The sequence below is a fragment of the Maniola hyperantus genome, chromosome 28, assembly GCF_902806685.2.
Source record: "Maniola hyperantus chromosome 28, iAphHyp1.2, whole genome shotgun sequence".
Taxonomy (NCBI): domain Eukaryota; kingdom Metazoa; phylum Arthropoda; class Insecta; order Lepidoptera; family Nymphalidae; genus Maniola; species Maniola hyperantus.
Genome location: NC_048563.1, coordinates 4,126,433 through 4,145,324, shown reverse-complemented (window position 1 = coordinate 4,145,324; position 18,892 = coordinate 4,126,433). Strand labels below are relative to the sequence as shown.

Genomic DNA, 18,892 nt, shown 5'->3' with positions numbered 1-18,892 from the left:
CCGCATTATTTATAATTTTATACATTGAAAGAAGTACTTTAAGTACTAAAAGTTGAGGTAATAAAACAAAACCCGTAATTTACTATTTAAACTAAATTTTCTTTTTTCTTTACACATGGTTTTTTTACTGCATTCTCTATAGGTATTAGGTTATGTTGAATTTAGCATGAATTTATAAGTGAATATCCCAGTTGTACACTTGAATGGATGGATCACGGATGCAGTAACACTGCGAAAACAAAAATGTGGCACAAACATGGATGTCAAGGTTGCTATAGTACCCTTATTATAAATGCGAAAGTGTGTTTGTTTGTTGGTTTGTCCTCCAATCAAGTCGCAACGTGCAACGGATTGACGTGTTTTTTTACATGGGTATACATATAGTCTATGGGTATAGATATAGACCTAGAGAGTGAAATAGGCTACTTTTAACCCGGAAAATCAAAGAATTCCCTCAGTGTTTTTAAAAACCTAATTCCACGCGGATGAAGTCGCGGGCTTCAGCTAGTAGCATAGGAGTAATAGTGTCCTGTGGCTAGTAGCACCTAGTAGTAAATAAAACTTTTTGAGTCGTAGAGATCTTCTTCTTCTTCTTCTTAATTTGCTTTATGGGAAGTCGTACAGATACCAGACTACAGTGCGACAAGGCTCTCTTGCCACTTGATTGACATAGACAGGGGGGCGCTATTGGAGAACAAAGGCTTAGAATATTCAAACAAGAACAAAGGGGACACTTGACGGCACCGTTAGTTCCGATTTCGCCACGCGCCATGATAGCCTTGTCGCACCGTAATTTATTTTTTGATAAAACGCCATCTAGTTCTAATTGCACAAACTAAAATTAGATTTTTTATACTAAACAACATTAAGTTCTGTTGTATAAAACCAAGTAGGTAGTACATAAAAATTCATTGCACAAATCAAGAGTCAAGACCACAGATTATATAAAAGGTATGTCAAGACCACAACAAGACTTAGAGTACAAACCTGACATTGGCTAATCTGTGTAAAGCCAGAAGAAGAAAAAAAAAAAAGACTTAGAGTGAGCATAGAGAACAAGGTCCACAGAATATAAACAAAGCTGTGATTTTAAAAAACGGCTGCTGTCAAACGTAAACTGACGACGGGTAACATTAGTAATGTGCTAAACATTGTGATTTGTGAATCTAAAAGGAATCTTATCTAGAGATAAGATTCCTTTTAGATTAAAATAAAATACTACTATACACTATATACTACTACGATAAAATTGAGTGTCTGAATGTTTGAACGGGCTAATCTTCGGAACGGCTAAACCTATTTTGGCGGGACTTTCACAGACAATTAGAGTATTAACCACGAAGTAACATAGGCTACTTTTTAACTGACTTTTTTAAAGGAGAAGGTTCTCAATTCTACTGTATGTTTTTTTTGTATGTTTGTTACGCGATTACTCAGGAACTACTGACTAGATCTCGTTCAAACCAATTTTCGGTGGAAGTTTCATGGTAATGTACATCATATATTTTTTTTAGTTTTATCATTCTCTTATTTTAGAAGTTACAGGGGGGGAGACACACATTTTACCACTTTGGAAGTGTCTCTCGCGCAAACTATTCAGTTTAGAAAAAAATGACATTAGAAACCTCAATATCATTTTTGAAGATCTATCCATAGATACTCCACACGTATTACAGGTTTGATGAAAAAAAAATTTTTGAGTTTCAGTTCTAAGTAGGGGACCCCAAAATTTATTGTTTTTTTTTCTATTTTTGTGTGAAAATCTTAATGCGGTTCACAGAATACATCTACTTACCAAGTTTCAAAAGTATAGCCTCTTATGGTTTCGGAAAAAAGTGGCTGTAACATACGGACGGACATACAGACAGACAGACAGACAGACAGACAGACAGACAGACATGATTTACATTTATAAGGGTTCCGTTTTTTGCTATTTGGCTACGGAACCCTAAAAAGTCTATAGCATCCATTAGCATCTTTAAAATTCATCGGCGGCTCGTTTTGGTGGTGTCGTCCGTCCCTCCTGTTGTTTATGAATAGGTTTTCTGTACCATGTGCGTTCGAACGCAACATGAGACCTCATAGTAACATTTGTGAATATGGGTTGTAAGTGTTTAGGTACGCTTTTGCCTTTCTCGATCCTTGACCTATTGTTTCGTTCACGTAAAAACAATGATCTATTGTCCTTTTATTGGTTGCTTACGCACTTTCTATTCCTGATTTTTCTTGAACTTATTGATTATTTATATAAGTTCAAGTTAGTTATAAGTATTAATACGATGCATTGCAGAGCGGCCGCCCCTAATATGTGGCCGCTCTAGGCATGGGCCTATTGTGCCTAAGGGCAAATCCGCCACTGTGTGTGGTGTTGCGTGTCTGCTGCCGTGACCCTTCTACCCTGTGGATCTACCCTGAGGACCTCCGTGCCTGGACCCGAGCGTGCCGGAAGGACCCTAGCTACGCGCGTCAGGCCAGTCACTCGTTTACTAGCTCAATTCTGCGGTGTAGGAGTTAATTAAAGGCTATTGATTCACGACCCTGGGTTTTTTTTTCATTCTACTCACTACCTGTGAACCTACCCTGCCACAGGTTCTCAATTCGAATGTATGTCTTTTTGTATGTTTGTTACGCGATTTCTTTGCCAAATACGAACCGATTTTAATGATTCTTTTTTGTTTGGTAGTTCGTACTTGAGAGGTGGTTCTATTTTACTCTGATGAATATCTTCGGCGATGGAGAACAAAACTCCTCAATAGATAAGAGTAAATTGCTCGTGATCAGTGTAACAGCTTAGTAAACAGTAGGTTTTTAACCAGGCATATCATATTTTAGTACAATGCGGCCACTAAAAATTGTGAAATAAAAAAAATTAAAACAGACTTCAATAACCACCAACACTAAAAAGTAAAAATTATTTAATTTAGTACCCAATATATTATGTATAATGGGTTTCATTGTAAGGCCCGCCTAGGGCAGTAAAAGCCTCCTCCATTAGAACGATGACTATAGTTTACTAAACTACTAATAATTTTTGTCAGTATGCACCTTTAGAATGTAGGTATCTTAAGCAAACAAAAGACGGGTTTTATCAATAAAAGACAGAAAACAGTGAAAACTTATCATAATTTATTGGTTAGTAGGTACATAATATAACAATTCATCATTTCCTATAATAGGTAATACATTTTACATTGGCTTAAAATTCACATAGATACATGTGAGCTGAATTGCACTTTATTGCATCATACAAGGCTTTATTTTGAATAAATCATTTGACTTTGACTTCATCTATTTCCTTGCGTATTTTAACTGTTTACACTAGTTTACAAAAGGAACTTATTACTGAGACTCCGCTGTCCGTCCGTGCGTCAGTCTGTCAGCGGGCTGTATCTCAAGAAGGGTTATTCCCGTTGAGTCACACCCCCGTGTGTAACACTGTGACACAAGGTACCAAAAATTTCAAAACATTCCCGTTGAGTAACACTGTTACACAACGGGAATTTTTTGAACTTGTAGAACAGTAGGTAGATACTTGAACTTTTCATAGAATGTGCATAGACGCTATAACAACAAGTAATAAAATATCTGAATAAATAGTTGCCATAAAAGTTAATGAAAATAAAGTGTAATTTCCTATACGCTGGTACGGAACACTTCGTGTCTGAGTGCGACTCGCACTTTTATTAATTTACACTAACTCACGATGCGGCTCCGGCGTCATGTACAGGAAGCCTCAGAGTGAACTAGCAGTTCAGCGACAGGTGTCCTTGCATAGCTTACAAGCAACAGCCTCGGCACTTAGCCCGGGTGAGTCCTCATGTGCCTCACTAAATTATTTTTTTGTGTAAATTTATTATTGCACAACTTACAGACAAAAGGTTTTTCTCCAGTGTGAGTCCTCATGTGACTCACTAAACTACTATTTAGTGTACATTTATAATCGCACAATTTACAAACAAAAGGCTTTTCGCCAGTGTGAGTCCTCATGTGCCTCACTAAAGTACTCTTTACTGTACATTTATAATTGCACAACTTACAAACAAAAGGTTTTTCACCAGTGTGAGTCCTCATGTGACTCACTAAACTACTCTTTACTGTACATTTGTATTTACATAACTTACAAGCGAAAGGCTTTTCGCCAGCATGAGTTCTCATGTGACTCACTAAATTACTATTTTGTGTAAATTTATAATTGCACAACTTACAGACAAATGGTTTTTCGCCAGTGTGAGTCCTCATGTGATTCACTAATATACTATTTTGTGAACATTTATAATTGCACAACTTACAAACAAAAGGCTTTTCGCCAGTGTGAGTCCTCATGTGACTCACTAAAGTACTGTTTACTGTACATTTATAATTGCACAACTTACAAATAAAAGGTTTTTCGCCAGTGTGAGTCCTCATGTGCCTAACTAAAGTACTATTTTGTGAACATTTAAAATTGCACAACTTACAAACAAAAGGTTTTTCGCCAGTGTGAGTCCTCATGTGCTTCACTAAATGACTACTTACTGTACATTTATAATTGCACAACTTACAAGCGAAAGGTTTTTCGCCAGTGTGAGTCCTCATGTGCATCACTAAACTACTCTTTACTGTACATTTATAATTGCACAACTTACAAATAAAAGGTTTTTCGCCAGTGTGAGTCCTCATGTGCCTCACTAAAGTACTATTTTGTGAACATTTATAATTGCACAACTTACAAACAAAAGGTTTTTCGCCAGTGTGAGTCCTCCTGGGACTCGAAGACGTACTAGTTTGACTGAATTTGCGCTTTCTTAACTCACATGAGAAAGTGTTTGTGTCAGTGTGCACCCTAATGTGGGTAACTAAGGAACATTTCCGTTGAAATATCTTTTGGCAAACGTCACAGATATACTGTATCTGGTCAGTATAGTTTCCTAACTGTGTACCGGATATATCCTGGGAATTGATATTAACACTTATTTTTGCCAACGATTCCTTCGGTTTTAGTACGGAGTCCTGGGATTTCCTTGAATATTCCAAAAAGTTTGTATTATTATCGAACGACAATAAATCCAACTCGTCGTCTGTGTCAGTTGGATGTCCTTCGTTCCCGTGATCGGTCGCGAGTACCGAAGGAGCGACTGAAACAAAACAAACAGTCCATACCTAGGGATTGCAATGCTGGACCCAGCAATCCTGATGGATACAGCATATTTTTGTGTTTGCTGGGTGCAGCAGTGCGAATCCGCATTTAGCTAAAAGCTAGTAACTAACTACAGAGACATCCTCCCTTTCTACAAGAGAACTATGTCCAGCAGTGTACTTCTATCGGTTGATAATGACGATGATGATGACGTCACAAAACTTTACGTTCCGCGTTGCCGTGCCGTGCTGTGCGCACTGCAGTTAGTCGCGCGACGTTGCCCTCCTGTCGCCCTCACCAATCTATATTTATCTGTATATTTTATATGTAAAAGGAAAGCTGACTGACTGACTGCCTGATTGGCTGATCTATCAACCACTGAACGGATCGAGCTGAACATTGGCATGCAGATAGCTGTTATGACGTAGGAATCCGCTAATAAGGATTTTGGAACACGGTAGCGGGCATAGCCTAGTATGTGACATAAATGTAAGTAGTTAGTTTCTACAGTTAAAAAAATAATAGGTTAATAACTTGGAAAAATCGATACAAGTTGGATTTATTTTGATCCAGCATAAATCCAGCTGGATTCTAAATGCCGCTGGATTGCAATCCCTAGTCCCAACATAGGAACTAAAACATGTGTAAAGTTGATTGTCTTACCCAAAGCTTGATCGCAGTCTCCTGACGACTCCGACTTGGGAATACTGTGCCTGTAAGGAATGAAATGTTATAATTATATTACACGTGCGAAAAGCAGAACATTAAAGAGCCGAGCCGCAGGCGAGGGTTTCGAATAGCTTTGTAACGCCAAAAAATATTTGGTGTGATACGAACGTAATTGCAAATAATAATTGTAAATTGTCAATTTCAAACTAGTAATAATAAATAATTTATTAACTACCAAATATAATACACAATTTCAATTCCAGATAGGTTTGACTGAGACAAAAGATAAGTCAGCCTTTACAGCAAAAATTTTTTGGTGTAACACTGGAAATATCCAGTTCAAGAAACACTATATAGTATAAAGTTAATCATTCTTTTCAAAGTGTTTTTTTACCTACACTTCAAAGAAATCTATATATATAAAAGGAAAATGTGACTGACTGACTGAGTGATCTATCAACGCACAGCTCAAGCTACTGGATGGATCGGGCTGAGATTTGGCATGCAGATAGCTATTATGATGCAGGCATCCGCTAAGAAAGGATTTTTAAAAATTAACCTTTAAGGGCGGTCAAATAGACGTTTGAAATTTGTGAAGTCACACAGATGAAGTTGCTTGTTTATAAATTTTATTTTAATTTAAAAAAAAAGTGCCATAAAGTATAAAGTGTCTTACAAATGTGACTACTACTATTAGTATGAATGATAAAGTCAGTTAACAACAAACAAACACACTTTGCATTAGCTTGTCACATATGGTACGTACGCGGTGGGAGCCTGTGTTTCGGTCGCTTGTCTGGCCGTGGCTGGCTCAACAGCTTCATCATCTTCACGGTCTTCGACTTCCCGTTTCACTGCAACTGCTTCATCAGTCGTGGCAGTCGCAGTCGAGTCTAGTTCTGTCCGTCCGTCCACGTCGGAGTGTGCTATGTACACATCACAGTAGTCAGGCTCTGACACGGCCAAGACAATGTCAGACTGTAGTTTGTATTTTACACGGCTTATCAGTTTGACATGTCGTATTGTTATCTGAAACAAGTTCATGCCTTTAGTTAAATTTAAGCACCTAAAGGTGGCGACTGACCTCAAATGTCATCAGAGTAATGTCATGTGGACTGACTAGATGAATGCTCAGATTGTAATGTGCTACACTACACTCGAATGACACAGGTGGCACCCTTACAATCTGTTACATATAACAATAGTGCATCAAACATTCCTCACCACTTCATGTCTGTCAAGTAGCTCCATCATCAGGGAGCGCCCTCTCAAGCTCTTGTCTCTGAATGTGCTAAAGTTCACCAGTCTCTGGGCACATTGCACACAAAGCGTTGGTTTGAGCTTTCCTCGACCACACAACTGCAACAAACACAACTAATTCATATACAGTTCCATCTTAGAGCGGCCGTGCACTGGTCTACTGCTCGAGCAGTTGACTCCGCACTCCAACAGCACACTGACTAATGAATGATATAAAATACAACTTACAGGATGTCCCACTAAATGTTCATATGCTTCTTCCAACTTGTATTTACTCATCAGAACCAGCTTGCTGCGAGTGTCCAGGCATATCATGCAGACCTGTGCAAAGTGTTGTAACTATAATCATTTCCACCTTCCATAATGAACTTGAAATGTGAACTGTATGTACTAAGGTTAGCTTTAAAAACGGGCTATTGTATACCAATAACCAATTAAAATGAAAGCTACGAGCATTATGAAGGATTTACCAGCACTGGTGAGGGGACAGCACCAGTACGAATCCGCCTTGAGCCACTGTCTGTTTCATACATGTCATCGTTTAAAAAATGTTGCGAGCAGACAACAGCACGCTCTGGCAGGAGAGTGTCTTGTTTGCCGAGCGCTCTGAGCCAAGCAGCACGCAGGTGCACTTCTCTGGGGAACCTGGAAATTACACCCTGGACTTTAACACGGAGCTTCCGTAACGTGTGACTCATACTTAAACAAAAGGCAAATAGCTCTGCCTGGAGGACAGCTCTAGAGTTGGATACAGACTCGTTCGGTTTGTGGACGCGCAGTTGTGAGCTGTGCTCCGATCAGCCTGAGTTGGCGGAAGGCAGGGCAATACGGTAGCTTAGCTCAGTTACCTGCCTGCCGACAAAGCACGGCCGCAAGCGTCTATTAGGTTATATTAGTAAGTAGGTACACAAAGTTTAAATGAAACACTCACTCCTGAAATGTAATCTCAGATTCGGAGACGATCTCTGCAGTTGTTTTACAGAAGGGCACACAGCACCGCATTTCTAAGATTTTCAAAAATAAAATTTTTGCTTTTCAATCATCAATGCTTTTAATCACAGAGTACATTGAATGCACAGAGTACTTTTAACATATATTGAATGGCATTGAATACTTTTAATAAATTTGAGGAAAAAGTTTATTTTTTGTAAATTTTTTTTTTTTAATTTATTTTACGGCCCTGGATAACAGTCCTTTAAGGCCTATTTTTTGTACAATAAAATTACCACCACAGACCAATAACATTACCACAATTCACAAATCGATGCATAAACCATGGTCTGTGGCATAAACTATAAACACAGAACTATAAACAAGTGGTGCACGTAGTTAGTCTCAGACTCTAAACTCAGACTAAACTATGACAAAGACAAAAAACTGTGTTTATATCTCTATCACTCTACAGAGCTTTTCTATACACCTAGCTTACTCTAACAAGGTATTATTATTTTAATGCCAAATCTACTTGATTGTTAATCTGAGTAGTTAATATATACGTGGTACTCTTTGTGAGCATAGAGATAGAGAACAAGAACAAGGTTACCACCAAAGAATATAAACAAAGCTGTGATATTAAAAACGCCTACTGTTAAACGTAAAGTGACGACGGGTAACATTAGAAGTGTGCTAAACATCATGATTTGTGAATCTAAAAGGAATCTTATCTCTACTACTACGATAAAAGCACAAAGGGCAATCAAAAAGTAAATTATTCAATACCCTCTATATTTATTAACTAAGGAGGGCATGTTTAACTTCAAAACAATCAATTTATCAGTTGCCTGACCGCTGACGGATCGGTTTAAAAAGAAAGGTCACGAATTCGATTCCCGACAGAGGTGTGGAATTTTATAATTTCTAAATATGGTCTGGTCTGGTGGGAGGCTTCGGCCGTGGCTAGTTACCACCCACCGTCAAATCCATACCGCCTTTCCGGTACGATGTCGTGTAGAAATCAAAGAGGTGTGGGTTTAATAAAAACTGCCATACCTCTTCCAGGTCAGCCTGCTTCCATCTGATACTGCATCATCACTTACCATCAGGTGAGATTGCAATCAAGGGCTAACTTGTATCTCAATAAAAATAAAAATAAACCAATGTCAATGAGCTTGGTGCCTGGTACACCTATCACTGTGTTGAACACTGAGTCAGCGAATCATCCCGCTGCGCGCTGGTCAGTATGCACCTTTAGAATGTAGGTATTTTAAGCAAATAAGACGGGTTTTATCAATTAAAGACGGAATACAGTGAAAAATTATCATAATTTATTGGTTAGTAGGTACATAATATAACAATTCATCCATTTTCCATAATAATACATTTTACATTGGCTTAAAATTTACATAGATACAATAACTTCAAGCACAGACAGGTCGAACTTGCCAACTTGAAAATTGTAAACAAACTACCTTTGGAAATAAGAGAACTTGGTAAATATAAATAAAATAGAAAGCCTTAAAATGAAGTTATTCGAATATTTAATTAAAAATATTTTTTATAGTGCTGACGAATATCTAATATGACATTTTTTCCTTTAGGTTGTATTGATGGTTACCTTTTGACATATTTTGTATTAAATACTATCTTGTTTTTTATTCTTTTGTGACTAAGTATTTAATTTGGCTGATTTTATCAAAACTATGTACACGTTGTTAGGTATATGTCATAACATATTGCATGCTAATAGGCAGAATTTGGCTGTACCTTTTTGTTTTTTGTTAACATCTCCACTGTTTACCCAGATTCGCAATAAAGAAATTTGTATTTGTATTTGTATTCGTATTTGCGTGACCCGAGAGATATACCTACGGCAGGAAGAGCGAGAGAGAGAGAGATTACTAACACTATAATAATAGAAATTGCTGGACAGTTTCATACTGGTAACACGGTTCTTCAAATGCACACTAACATAAATTAGGTGTTGTATAGGTACACCTATAATTAACCTATCATTTTGCGAAAGTTTATTGTAAAATTAAAATTGTTATTTACGTACCTAAATGTTATAAGCTGGCCTGTCGGCAGTGGCGTGCACAGGTTTGAAGCCAGGGTAGGCACTAGTTAGCTAGGAACCTGTTTATTGGCAGGTCAAAATGAAAAATATGCATTGAGCTATTACAACTGGGGTAAGCAGTGCATTTATGCCTCTATGACCTGCGCGCCCCTGCCTGTCGGTAAACCCAATAAATAAAAATAAATCAATTCCGCTCGCATCTGTGCGTGATACCAATGTAGTGTATGTGATCCTAACCAACATAGAGTATAGTGGAGACAAACTAAACATTTAGTTAAGCAGGAAACTCATTAATTTAGTAGGTGAATAATATTGTCACCTCACGTAAGCTAGGTTAAGAAATTTAAGAATAAAACTAGTTAGTAAACAGCCTTCGCTTCCTTCAGTCCACCCTGCAAGCTGCCGCTTACGTAACTCGCTACGACTCATGTGAGATATTTAGGATTCCGTACCAGAAGTATGCCAACAGGAACTTATTACTGAGACTCCGCTGTCCGTCCGTCCGTCTGTCTGTCAGCGGGCTGTATCTCTTGAACAGTAATAGATAGAGAGTTGACATAATCACAGAATATGTATTTGCATAGCCGCTATAACAACAAATAATACAATATTGTAGAGGTGCAACCTCTACCGTTACTTGGCTGGCAGCTATTAGGAAAACTTCGCAGCTGCCACACAACATTTACATAATTCTTGAGCTCGGGAGTCACCAATTATGTGTTGATGGTGACCAATAATGAGGCTGCGTGTTCTTGAGCTCGGGAGTCACCAATTATGTAGCTAAAGGGTTGATGCAATGAAGAACCAGCTACATATAATGATGTTTATTTTACACTTTACAATTGATATGTTATGTACAATACAGACGGGCTCGCGAGCTTTATATAATACAATGGTAGAAGATGTTGACGTGACGAGCGGATGATAGGGAATGTGGAATCTTGTAACGTGCGTGACCAGGAGGATTCCCCACTGCGTTCCAAATTTGAATATTGTTGTGTGGCAGCTGCGAAGTTTTCCTAATAGCTGCCAGCCAAGTAACGGTAGAGGTTGCACCTCTACAATATCAAAATAGTTGCCATAAAAGTTAATGAAAATAAAGTGTTATTTCCTATACGCCCTGGTACGGAACACTTCGTGTCCGAGTGCGCCTCGCACTTGACCGATTGTTACTTGTTTACACTAACTCACGATGCGGCTCCGGCGTCATGTACAGGAAGCCTCAGAGTGAACTAGCAGTTCAGCGATAGGTGTCCTTGCATAGCTTACAAGCAACAGCCTCGGCACTTAGCCCGGGTGAGTCCTCATGTGCCTCGCTAAATTGTTTTTTTGTGTAAATTTATTATTGCACAACTTACAGACAAAAGGCTTTTCGCCAGTGTGAGTCCTCATGTGACTCACTAAACTACAATTTTGTGTACATTTAAAATCGCACAATTTACAAACAAAAGGCTTTTCGCCAGTGTGATTCCTCATGTGCCTCACTAAAGTACTCTTTACTGTACATTTATAATTGCACAACTTACAAACAAAAGGTTTTTCACCAGTGTGACTCCTCATGTGACTCACTAAACTACTGCTACGTGTACATTTATAATCGCATAACTTGCAAACAACAGGCTTTTCGCCAGTGTGAGTCCTCATGTGACTCACTAAACTACTGCTACGTGTACATTTATAACCGCACAACTTGCAAACAAAAGGCTTTTCGCCAGTGTGAGTCCTCATGTGACTCACTAAACTACTCTTTACTGTAAATTTATAATTGCACAACTTACAAATAAAAGGCTTTTCGCCAGAGTGAGTCCTCATGTGACTCACTAAACTACCATTTTGTGTACATTTATAATCGCACAACTTACAAACAAAAGGTTTTTCGCCAGAGTGAGTCCTCATGTGACTCACTAAACTACCATTTTGTGTACATTTATAATCGCACAACTTACAAACAAAAGGTTTTTCGCCAGAGTGAGTCCTCATGTGACTCACTAAACAACCATTTTGTGTACATTTATAATCGCACAACTTACAAACAAAAGGTTTTTCGCCAGTGTGAGTCCTCATGTGCGTCACTAAACTACTCTTTACTGTACATTTATAATTGCACAACTTACAAATAAAAGGTTTTTCGCCAGTGTGAATCCTCATGTGATTCACTAAATTACTATTTACTGTACATTTATAATTGCACAACTTACAAGCGAAAGGTTTTTCGCCAGTGTGAGTCCTCATGTGACTCACTAAACTACTCTTTACTGTACATTTATAATTGCACAACTTACAAATAAAAGGTTTTTCGCCAGTGTGAGTCCTCATGTGCCTCACTAAAGTACTATTTTGTGAACATTTATAATTGCACAACTTACAAACAAAAGGTTTTTCGCCAGTGTGAGTCCTCCTGGGACTCGAAGACGTACTAGTTTGACTGAATTTGCGCTTTCTTAACTCACATGAGAAAGTGTTTGTGTCAGTGTGCACCCTAATGTGGGTAACTAAGGAACATTTCCGTTGAAATATCTTTTGGCAAACGTCGCAGATATACTGTATCTGGTCAGTATAGTTTCCTAACTGTGTACCGGATATATCCTGGGAATTGTGTTCGTTTCGCCTCGTCGTTCCAAAATTGACATTAACACTTATTTTTGCCAACGATTCCTTCGGTTTTAGTACGGAGTCCTGGGATTTCCTTGAATATTCCAAAATGTTTGTATTATTTTCGAACGACAATAAATCCAACTCGTCGTCTGTGTCAGTTGGATGTCCTTCGTTCCCGTGATCGGTCGCGAGTACCGAAGGAGCCACTGAAACAAAACAAACAGTACATACCTAGGGATTGCAATGCTGGACCCAGCAATCCTGATGGATGCAGCACATTTAGGTGTTTGCTGGGTCCAGCGGTGCAGATCTCAAAAGCAAATTACAAACTACAAGAGACCTCCTCCCTCCCCACAAGAGACCTATGTCCAGCACTGGACGTCTATCGGTTAATAATGACGATGATGATGAAGTAAGTAACATCTTTTCGTGTAAAAACGTCACAAAACTTTATGTTCCGCGTTGCCGCACGCACTCCAGTTAGTCGCGCGACGTTGCCCTCCTGTCGCCCTCAGCAATCTATATTTATCTGTATATTTTATATGTAAAAGGAAAGCTGACTGACTGCCTGATTGGCTGATCTATCAACCACTGGACGGATCGAGCTGAACATTGGCATGCAGATAGCTGTTATGACGTAGGAATCCGCTAATAAGGATTTTGGAACACGGTCGTGGGCATAGCCTAGTACATATGTGATATAAATGTAGGTACAGTCCGGGCCGATCGAATTGAAAAATAACAATAACAAACATACCTTTTCGCTAACACGTAACTTCGTTAACACTTTTCACGATGATAAAAATGAAAATATACACGTAATGTTCATTCAATTTATCCATGATTTAAGCAAAAATTTTAATAAAAACTAAATGAAAACAAGAATTCACAACCACAGAAAAAATAACTTTGCAAGTTTTAACGTTTGCATTCTTTAATTTCTATAGAGCTGCGCAGGGACGACATTGCAACCACAGACTAAAAATGAATGAAAGTGAGTGACCGTACATATCGATAATTCGTTCAGAATCGAAAACTAATAGAGTTATTTAAATCAAGTTATTTTAATATAGCGTTGTATACCAACCCAATAATATAGATATATAATGCTGTTTCATATTGCTTTTACGTAATAATATTTTATTTAAATAAAAGTTATACAGCAAAATCTATACTCTATACTAATAATATTATAAGAGGTAATGTCGTTAAGTTTGTTTGTAAGGGGTAATCTTTGGAACTACTGAACCGATTTTGAAAATTCTTTCACCAATAGAAAGCTACATTATTCTTGAGTGACATAGGCTATATTTTATTTTAGAATTTTTAAAGAGTCATGCGTTTAAATGTTTTTACGTAATTCGGCACTCGGATATCTTGCATCACGGGGACGGGCTACTAGGGATAGGTTACTTTTTGTCCTGGAAAATCAAAAGTTCCCACGGGATCTTTAAATCCTAAATGGGATCAGTTAAGATCAGTAAAGTTCGGAAGAATCATCGCGCGAAGAACTTTAATTTTTAATAGATTTTAATTACAGTACTTTATAAACAAATCATTATTCTATTTATTATCAGTACCCTCATTATAAATGTGAAAGTGTTTGTTGGTTTATCCTTCAATCACGTCACAACGGTGCAACGGATTGACGTGATTTTTTGCACGGGTATAGATGAAGACCTGGAGAGTGACATGGGCTACTTTTTATCCCGGAAAATCAAAGAGTTTCCACGGGATTTTTAGAAAACCTAGTTCCACGCGGATGAAGTCGCGGGCATCAGCTAGTTATCCCCTATAAAATCGAAGTATTTAGATAACATATCGATTATTCAAATCACTTTTTCTTTGTAGTTTTTAAGATCACTTAGTTATTTTTAATGAATATAGTATATGTAAGACTGTTGTCTAATGCATAAATTTTAAGTTCTCAATCGCCATTTTAACTATTTGTGTCCTGTCATATCAAAAGTACGATTTTATCTTCCTATATTGTAAAATGAATGTCATTTTACTTAGCAACACCATATATAAGGAGACACAATTGCGTGACACTTGACAAGATGGCGGCGTTAGCTCCAATTTTCACCACGCGCCAAAACACTGTATAACGGTTAATCGTAGTTTTGATATGATAATTGACAGATTGAGCTAAAACAGCGTGTAAGTTTTCATTTATTTCGGACTATTTAGGTTTTGCAAGTACATAAAATCAAATAATTCTTTACATCAGAGTTAGTTCGTTCAATCGTTCATTCCCGATATAGTTCAGCAATAGCGCATCACTAGACGTTATTTCAAAATAAAGTCATGTGATCAGTACTGCCATATTTGTTATTGTTATTTTTTAATTCTATTGGCATGGACTGTAGTTAGTTTCTACAGTTAATAACTACAGTTGGATTTATTTTGATCCAGCATCAATCCAGCTGGATTCTAAATGCCGCTGGATTGTAATCCCTAGTCCCAACATAGGAGCTAAAACATGTGTAAAGTTGATTGTCTTACCCAAAGCTTGATCGCAGTCTCCTGACGACTCCGGCTTGGGAATAATGTGCCTGCAAGGAATGAAATGTTATAATTATATTACACGTGCGAAAAGCAGAACATTAAAGAGCCGAGCCGTGGGCGAGGGTTTCGAATAGCTTCCTCCTGTAACGCCAACAATATTTGGTGTAATATGTTATAATTACTAGCTGGTTTAATGATGTAATTGTAAATAATAATGGGCTACTTGACTCATATCTAATTTCGTCCAATAAATGATTATTTATTATAGTATTTTGCTTAAGACAACGAAATATATCAATAACAATTATTAAAAACGCAGGATGGATATATAAATCCAATTTAAAAAAATACAGTTTTTATTTTTATTTGAAACGCAGAAAACGCTGTCAGCCATGATGTGACGTCATTAAATATGTAAACAAAGAAATGTCATCCCTATGTCACGCGGGGACTAACGTAGTATCCATATATATAAAATTTAAAGTCCTGACTAACTTATATATCAACGCACAGCCTAAACATCTAAACAACTGGTCCTAGATACATGAAATTTGGTCTGTGTGTTCTTTGTAGGTAAAGAGAAGCTATCCACTAGGAAAGGATTTTTTGAAATTCCACCCCTGAGTGAGTTAAATGGGGGTTTGAAATTTATGAAGTCCACGCGGACGAAGTCACGAGCATAAGCTAGTTTTTATATATTTCTAAAAACTCATAGTAAACGTAAAAAATTATCGTTTTCTCTTTATAAACTGAATAAGTTATTAAGTAAGACTTACAACAAAGTGATCTTTGCAATAATAAATTTGGGTTGAAGTCGTTAGTCATATAGGATCCCTTTAAGCAAGTCTTCGCGTGTTACGTATATTTATTTCACTGGGCACTCTAGTCCACAACTTTCCTGTGGTCTTTATCGATGCGTTTTTTACATTCTCGGATGATTCAATAACGATAATTACTATATTTTTCATGTAAACTAGTATAGAAGTCATGTTTATTAAACTTTGGGAGGTTATGCTGTTGTTTACAAATGCATGACGTCAGATCACAGATAATCTATCGGCCAAACATGGCCGACAGTGTTTTCACCTGTCTAAGAAAAATATATTTTTAAATTAAAGTTTTACGGTTTTTAGGGCGCAAAAAAATATAGTGTAAATTTTTTTGATCTAATAGGACAAATATTAACCATTTAAGACCTACTTAAAAAAAGTGTCAACTAGCCTATTGTCAATTGTCAATTTCAAACTAGTAATAATAAATAATTAATTAACTACTCAAATATAATATACAATTTCAATTCCAGATAGGTTTGACTGAAACAAATCCATACTAATATAATATTATAAATGCGAAAGTGTCTGTCTGTCTGTCTGCTAGCTTTTCACGGCTCAACCGTTCAACCAATTTTGACGAAATTTGGTACAGAGATAGCTCACATCCCGGGGAAGAACATAGGCTACTTTTTATCCCGGAAAATTGAAGAGTTCCCACAGGATTTTAAAAAAGCTAAATCCACGCGGACGAAGTCGCGGGCATCATCTAGTAGTAAATAATAGATAAGTCTGCCTTTACAGCAAAAACTTTTTGGTGTAACATTCTACCAAAGTAAATATCTTGTTCATGATTGTATTTTTGTTATATGATAGTATATTTACCTACACTTCAAGGAAATTTCTAAATAATTTTTAAACACATAAAAAGTGTCTTACAAATGGTACTACTGTAGTAGTGGTTTGAATGATAAAGTCAGTTAATTACAATAGTAATACACTTTGCCTCATGTGCGATGTCACATCACATATGGTACGTACGCGGTGGGAGCCTGTGTTTCGGTCGCTTGTTCGGCCGCGGCTGGCTCGTCTTCATCATCTTCGACTTCCCGTTTCACTGCAACTTCTTCATCAGTCGCGGCAGTCGCAGTCGCGTCCAGTTCTGTCCGTCCGTCCGCGTCGGAGTGTGCTATGTACACATCACAGTAGTCAGGCTCTGACACTGCGGAGACAATGTCAGACTGCAGTTGGTATTTTACACGGCTTATCAGTTTGACATGTCGTATTGTTATCTGAAACAAGTTCATGCCTTTAGTTAAATTTAAGCACCTAAAGGTGGCGACTGACCTCAAATGTCATCAGAGTAATGTCATGTGGACTGACTAGATGAATGCTCAGATTGTAACGTGCTACACTACACTCAAATGACACAGGTGGCACCCTTACAATCTGTTACATATAACAATAAAGTGCATCAAACATTCCTCACCACTTCATGTCTGTCAAGTAGCTCCATCATCAGGGAGCGCGCTCTCAAGCTCTTGTCTCTGAATGTGCTAAAGTTCACCAGTCTCTGGGCACATTGCACACAAAGCGTTGGTTTGAGCTTTCCTCGACCACACAACTGCAACAAACACAACTAATTCATATACAGTTCCATCTTAGAGCGGCCGTGCACTGGTCTACTGCTCGAGCAGTTGACTCCGCTCTCCAACAGCACACTGACTAATGAATGATATAAAATACAACTTACAGGATGTCCCACTAAATGTTCATATGCTTCTTCCAACTTGTATTTACTCATCAGAACCAGCTTGCTGCGAGTATCCAGGCATATCATGCAGACCTGTGCAAAGTGTTCTAACTATAATCATTTCCACCTTCCATAATGAACTTTAATGTAATAAGGTTAGCTTTTAAAATGGGCTAGTGTATACCAATAACCAATTAAAATGAAAGCTACGAGCATTATAAAGGATTTACCAGCACTGGTGAGGGGACAGCACCAGTACGAATCCGCCTTGAGTCACTGTCTGTTTCATACATGTCATCGTTTAAAAAATGTTGCGAGCAGACAACAGCACGCTCTGGCAGGAGAGTGTCTTGTTTGCCGAGCGCTCTGAGCCAAGCAGCACGCAGGTGCACTTCTCTGGGGAACCTGGAAATTACACCCTAGACTTTAGCACGGAGCTTCCATAACATGTGACTCATAATTAAACAAAAGGCAAATAGCTCTGCCTGGAGGACAGCTCTAGAGTTGGATACAGACTCGCTCGGTTTGTGGACGTGCAGTTGCGAGCTGTGCTCCGATCAGCCTGGGTTGGCGGGAGGCAGGGCAATAAGGTGGATCAGGTCAGTTACCTGCCTGCCGACAAAGCACGGTCGCAATTTATTAGGTTATAGTAGGTACACACAAAGTTTAAATGAAACACTCACTCGTGAAATGTAATCTCAGATTCGGAGACGATCTCCGCAGTTGTTTTGCAGAAGGGCACGCAGCACCGCATTTCTAAGATTTACAAAAAAAAAACCTTGGATTGGATGCCTTTATACATCGATGCTTTTAATAAATTTGTGGATAAAAGTTAATGTTTTGTAAAATAATTATCACAAAACAAGGCATAAAGTTAAAAAATAAAACGTGTAACACTACATTCAATGTACCTATGCTGTGAAACGCTTTTATCATATTTCTAGTCGTTAATCATAGATTATCTACTATTGTCGTTATATAATCGTTAATCAATAATCGTTGATTATTATATTATACTCTTTGATAAAGTGAGCATAGAGAAAAAGAACTATGCACGGAACAAGGTCACAACCACAGATTATAAACAAAGCTGTGATTTAAAAAAAACAGCTGCTGTCAAACATATAGTGACGACGGGTAACATTACAAATATCTCTAAACATCATTCATCCAAGAGCTAAACCAAAGAGTATTAAAATATACAGAGC

At 37.9% G+C, this 18,892-nt stretch overlaps 1 protein-coding gene across 1 annotated transcript; it reads right to left on the bottom strand.

Annotated features, from left to right (window-relative positions):
• Positions 1-3,105: 3,105 nt before the first annotated feature.
• LOC117994969 (zinc finger protein 271-like) lies at positions 3,106-18,599 on the bottom strand. The gene is made up of 8 exons (XM_069508315.1): positions 18,368-18,599; positions 17,915-18,089; positions 17,685-17,777; positions 17,421-17,555; positions 16,973-17,223; positions 15,159-15,208; positions 11,354-12,859; positions 3,106-4,727 (listed from the first exon to the last, which is right to left on the bottom strand). Exons 1-8 carry the CDS (start codon positions 18,436-18,438, stop codon positions 3,799-3,801), a joined length of 3,210 nt encoding a protein of 1,069 aa, XP_069364416.1. The 5' UTR covers positions 18,439-18,599; the 3' UTR covers positions 3,106-3,798.
• Positions 18,600-18,892: the final 293 nt, after the last annotated feature.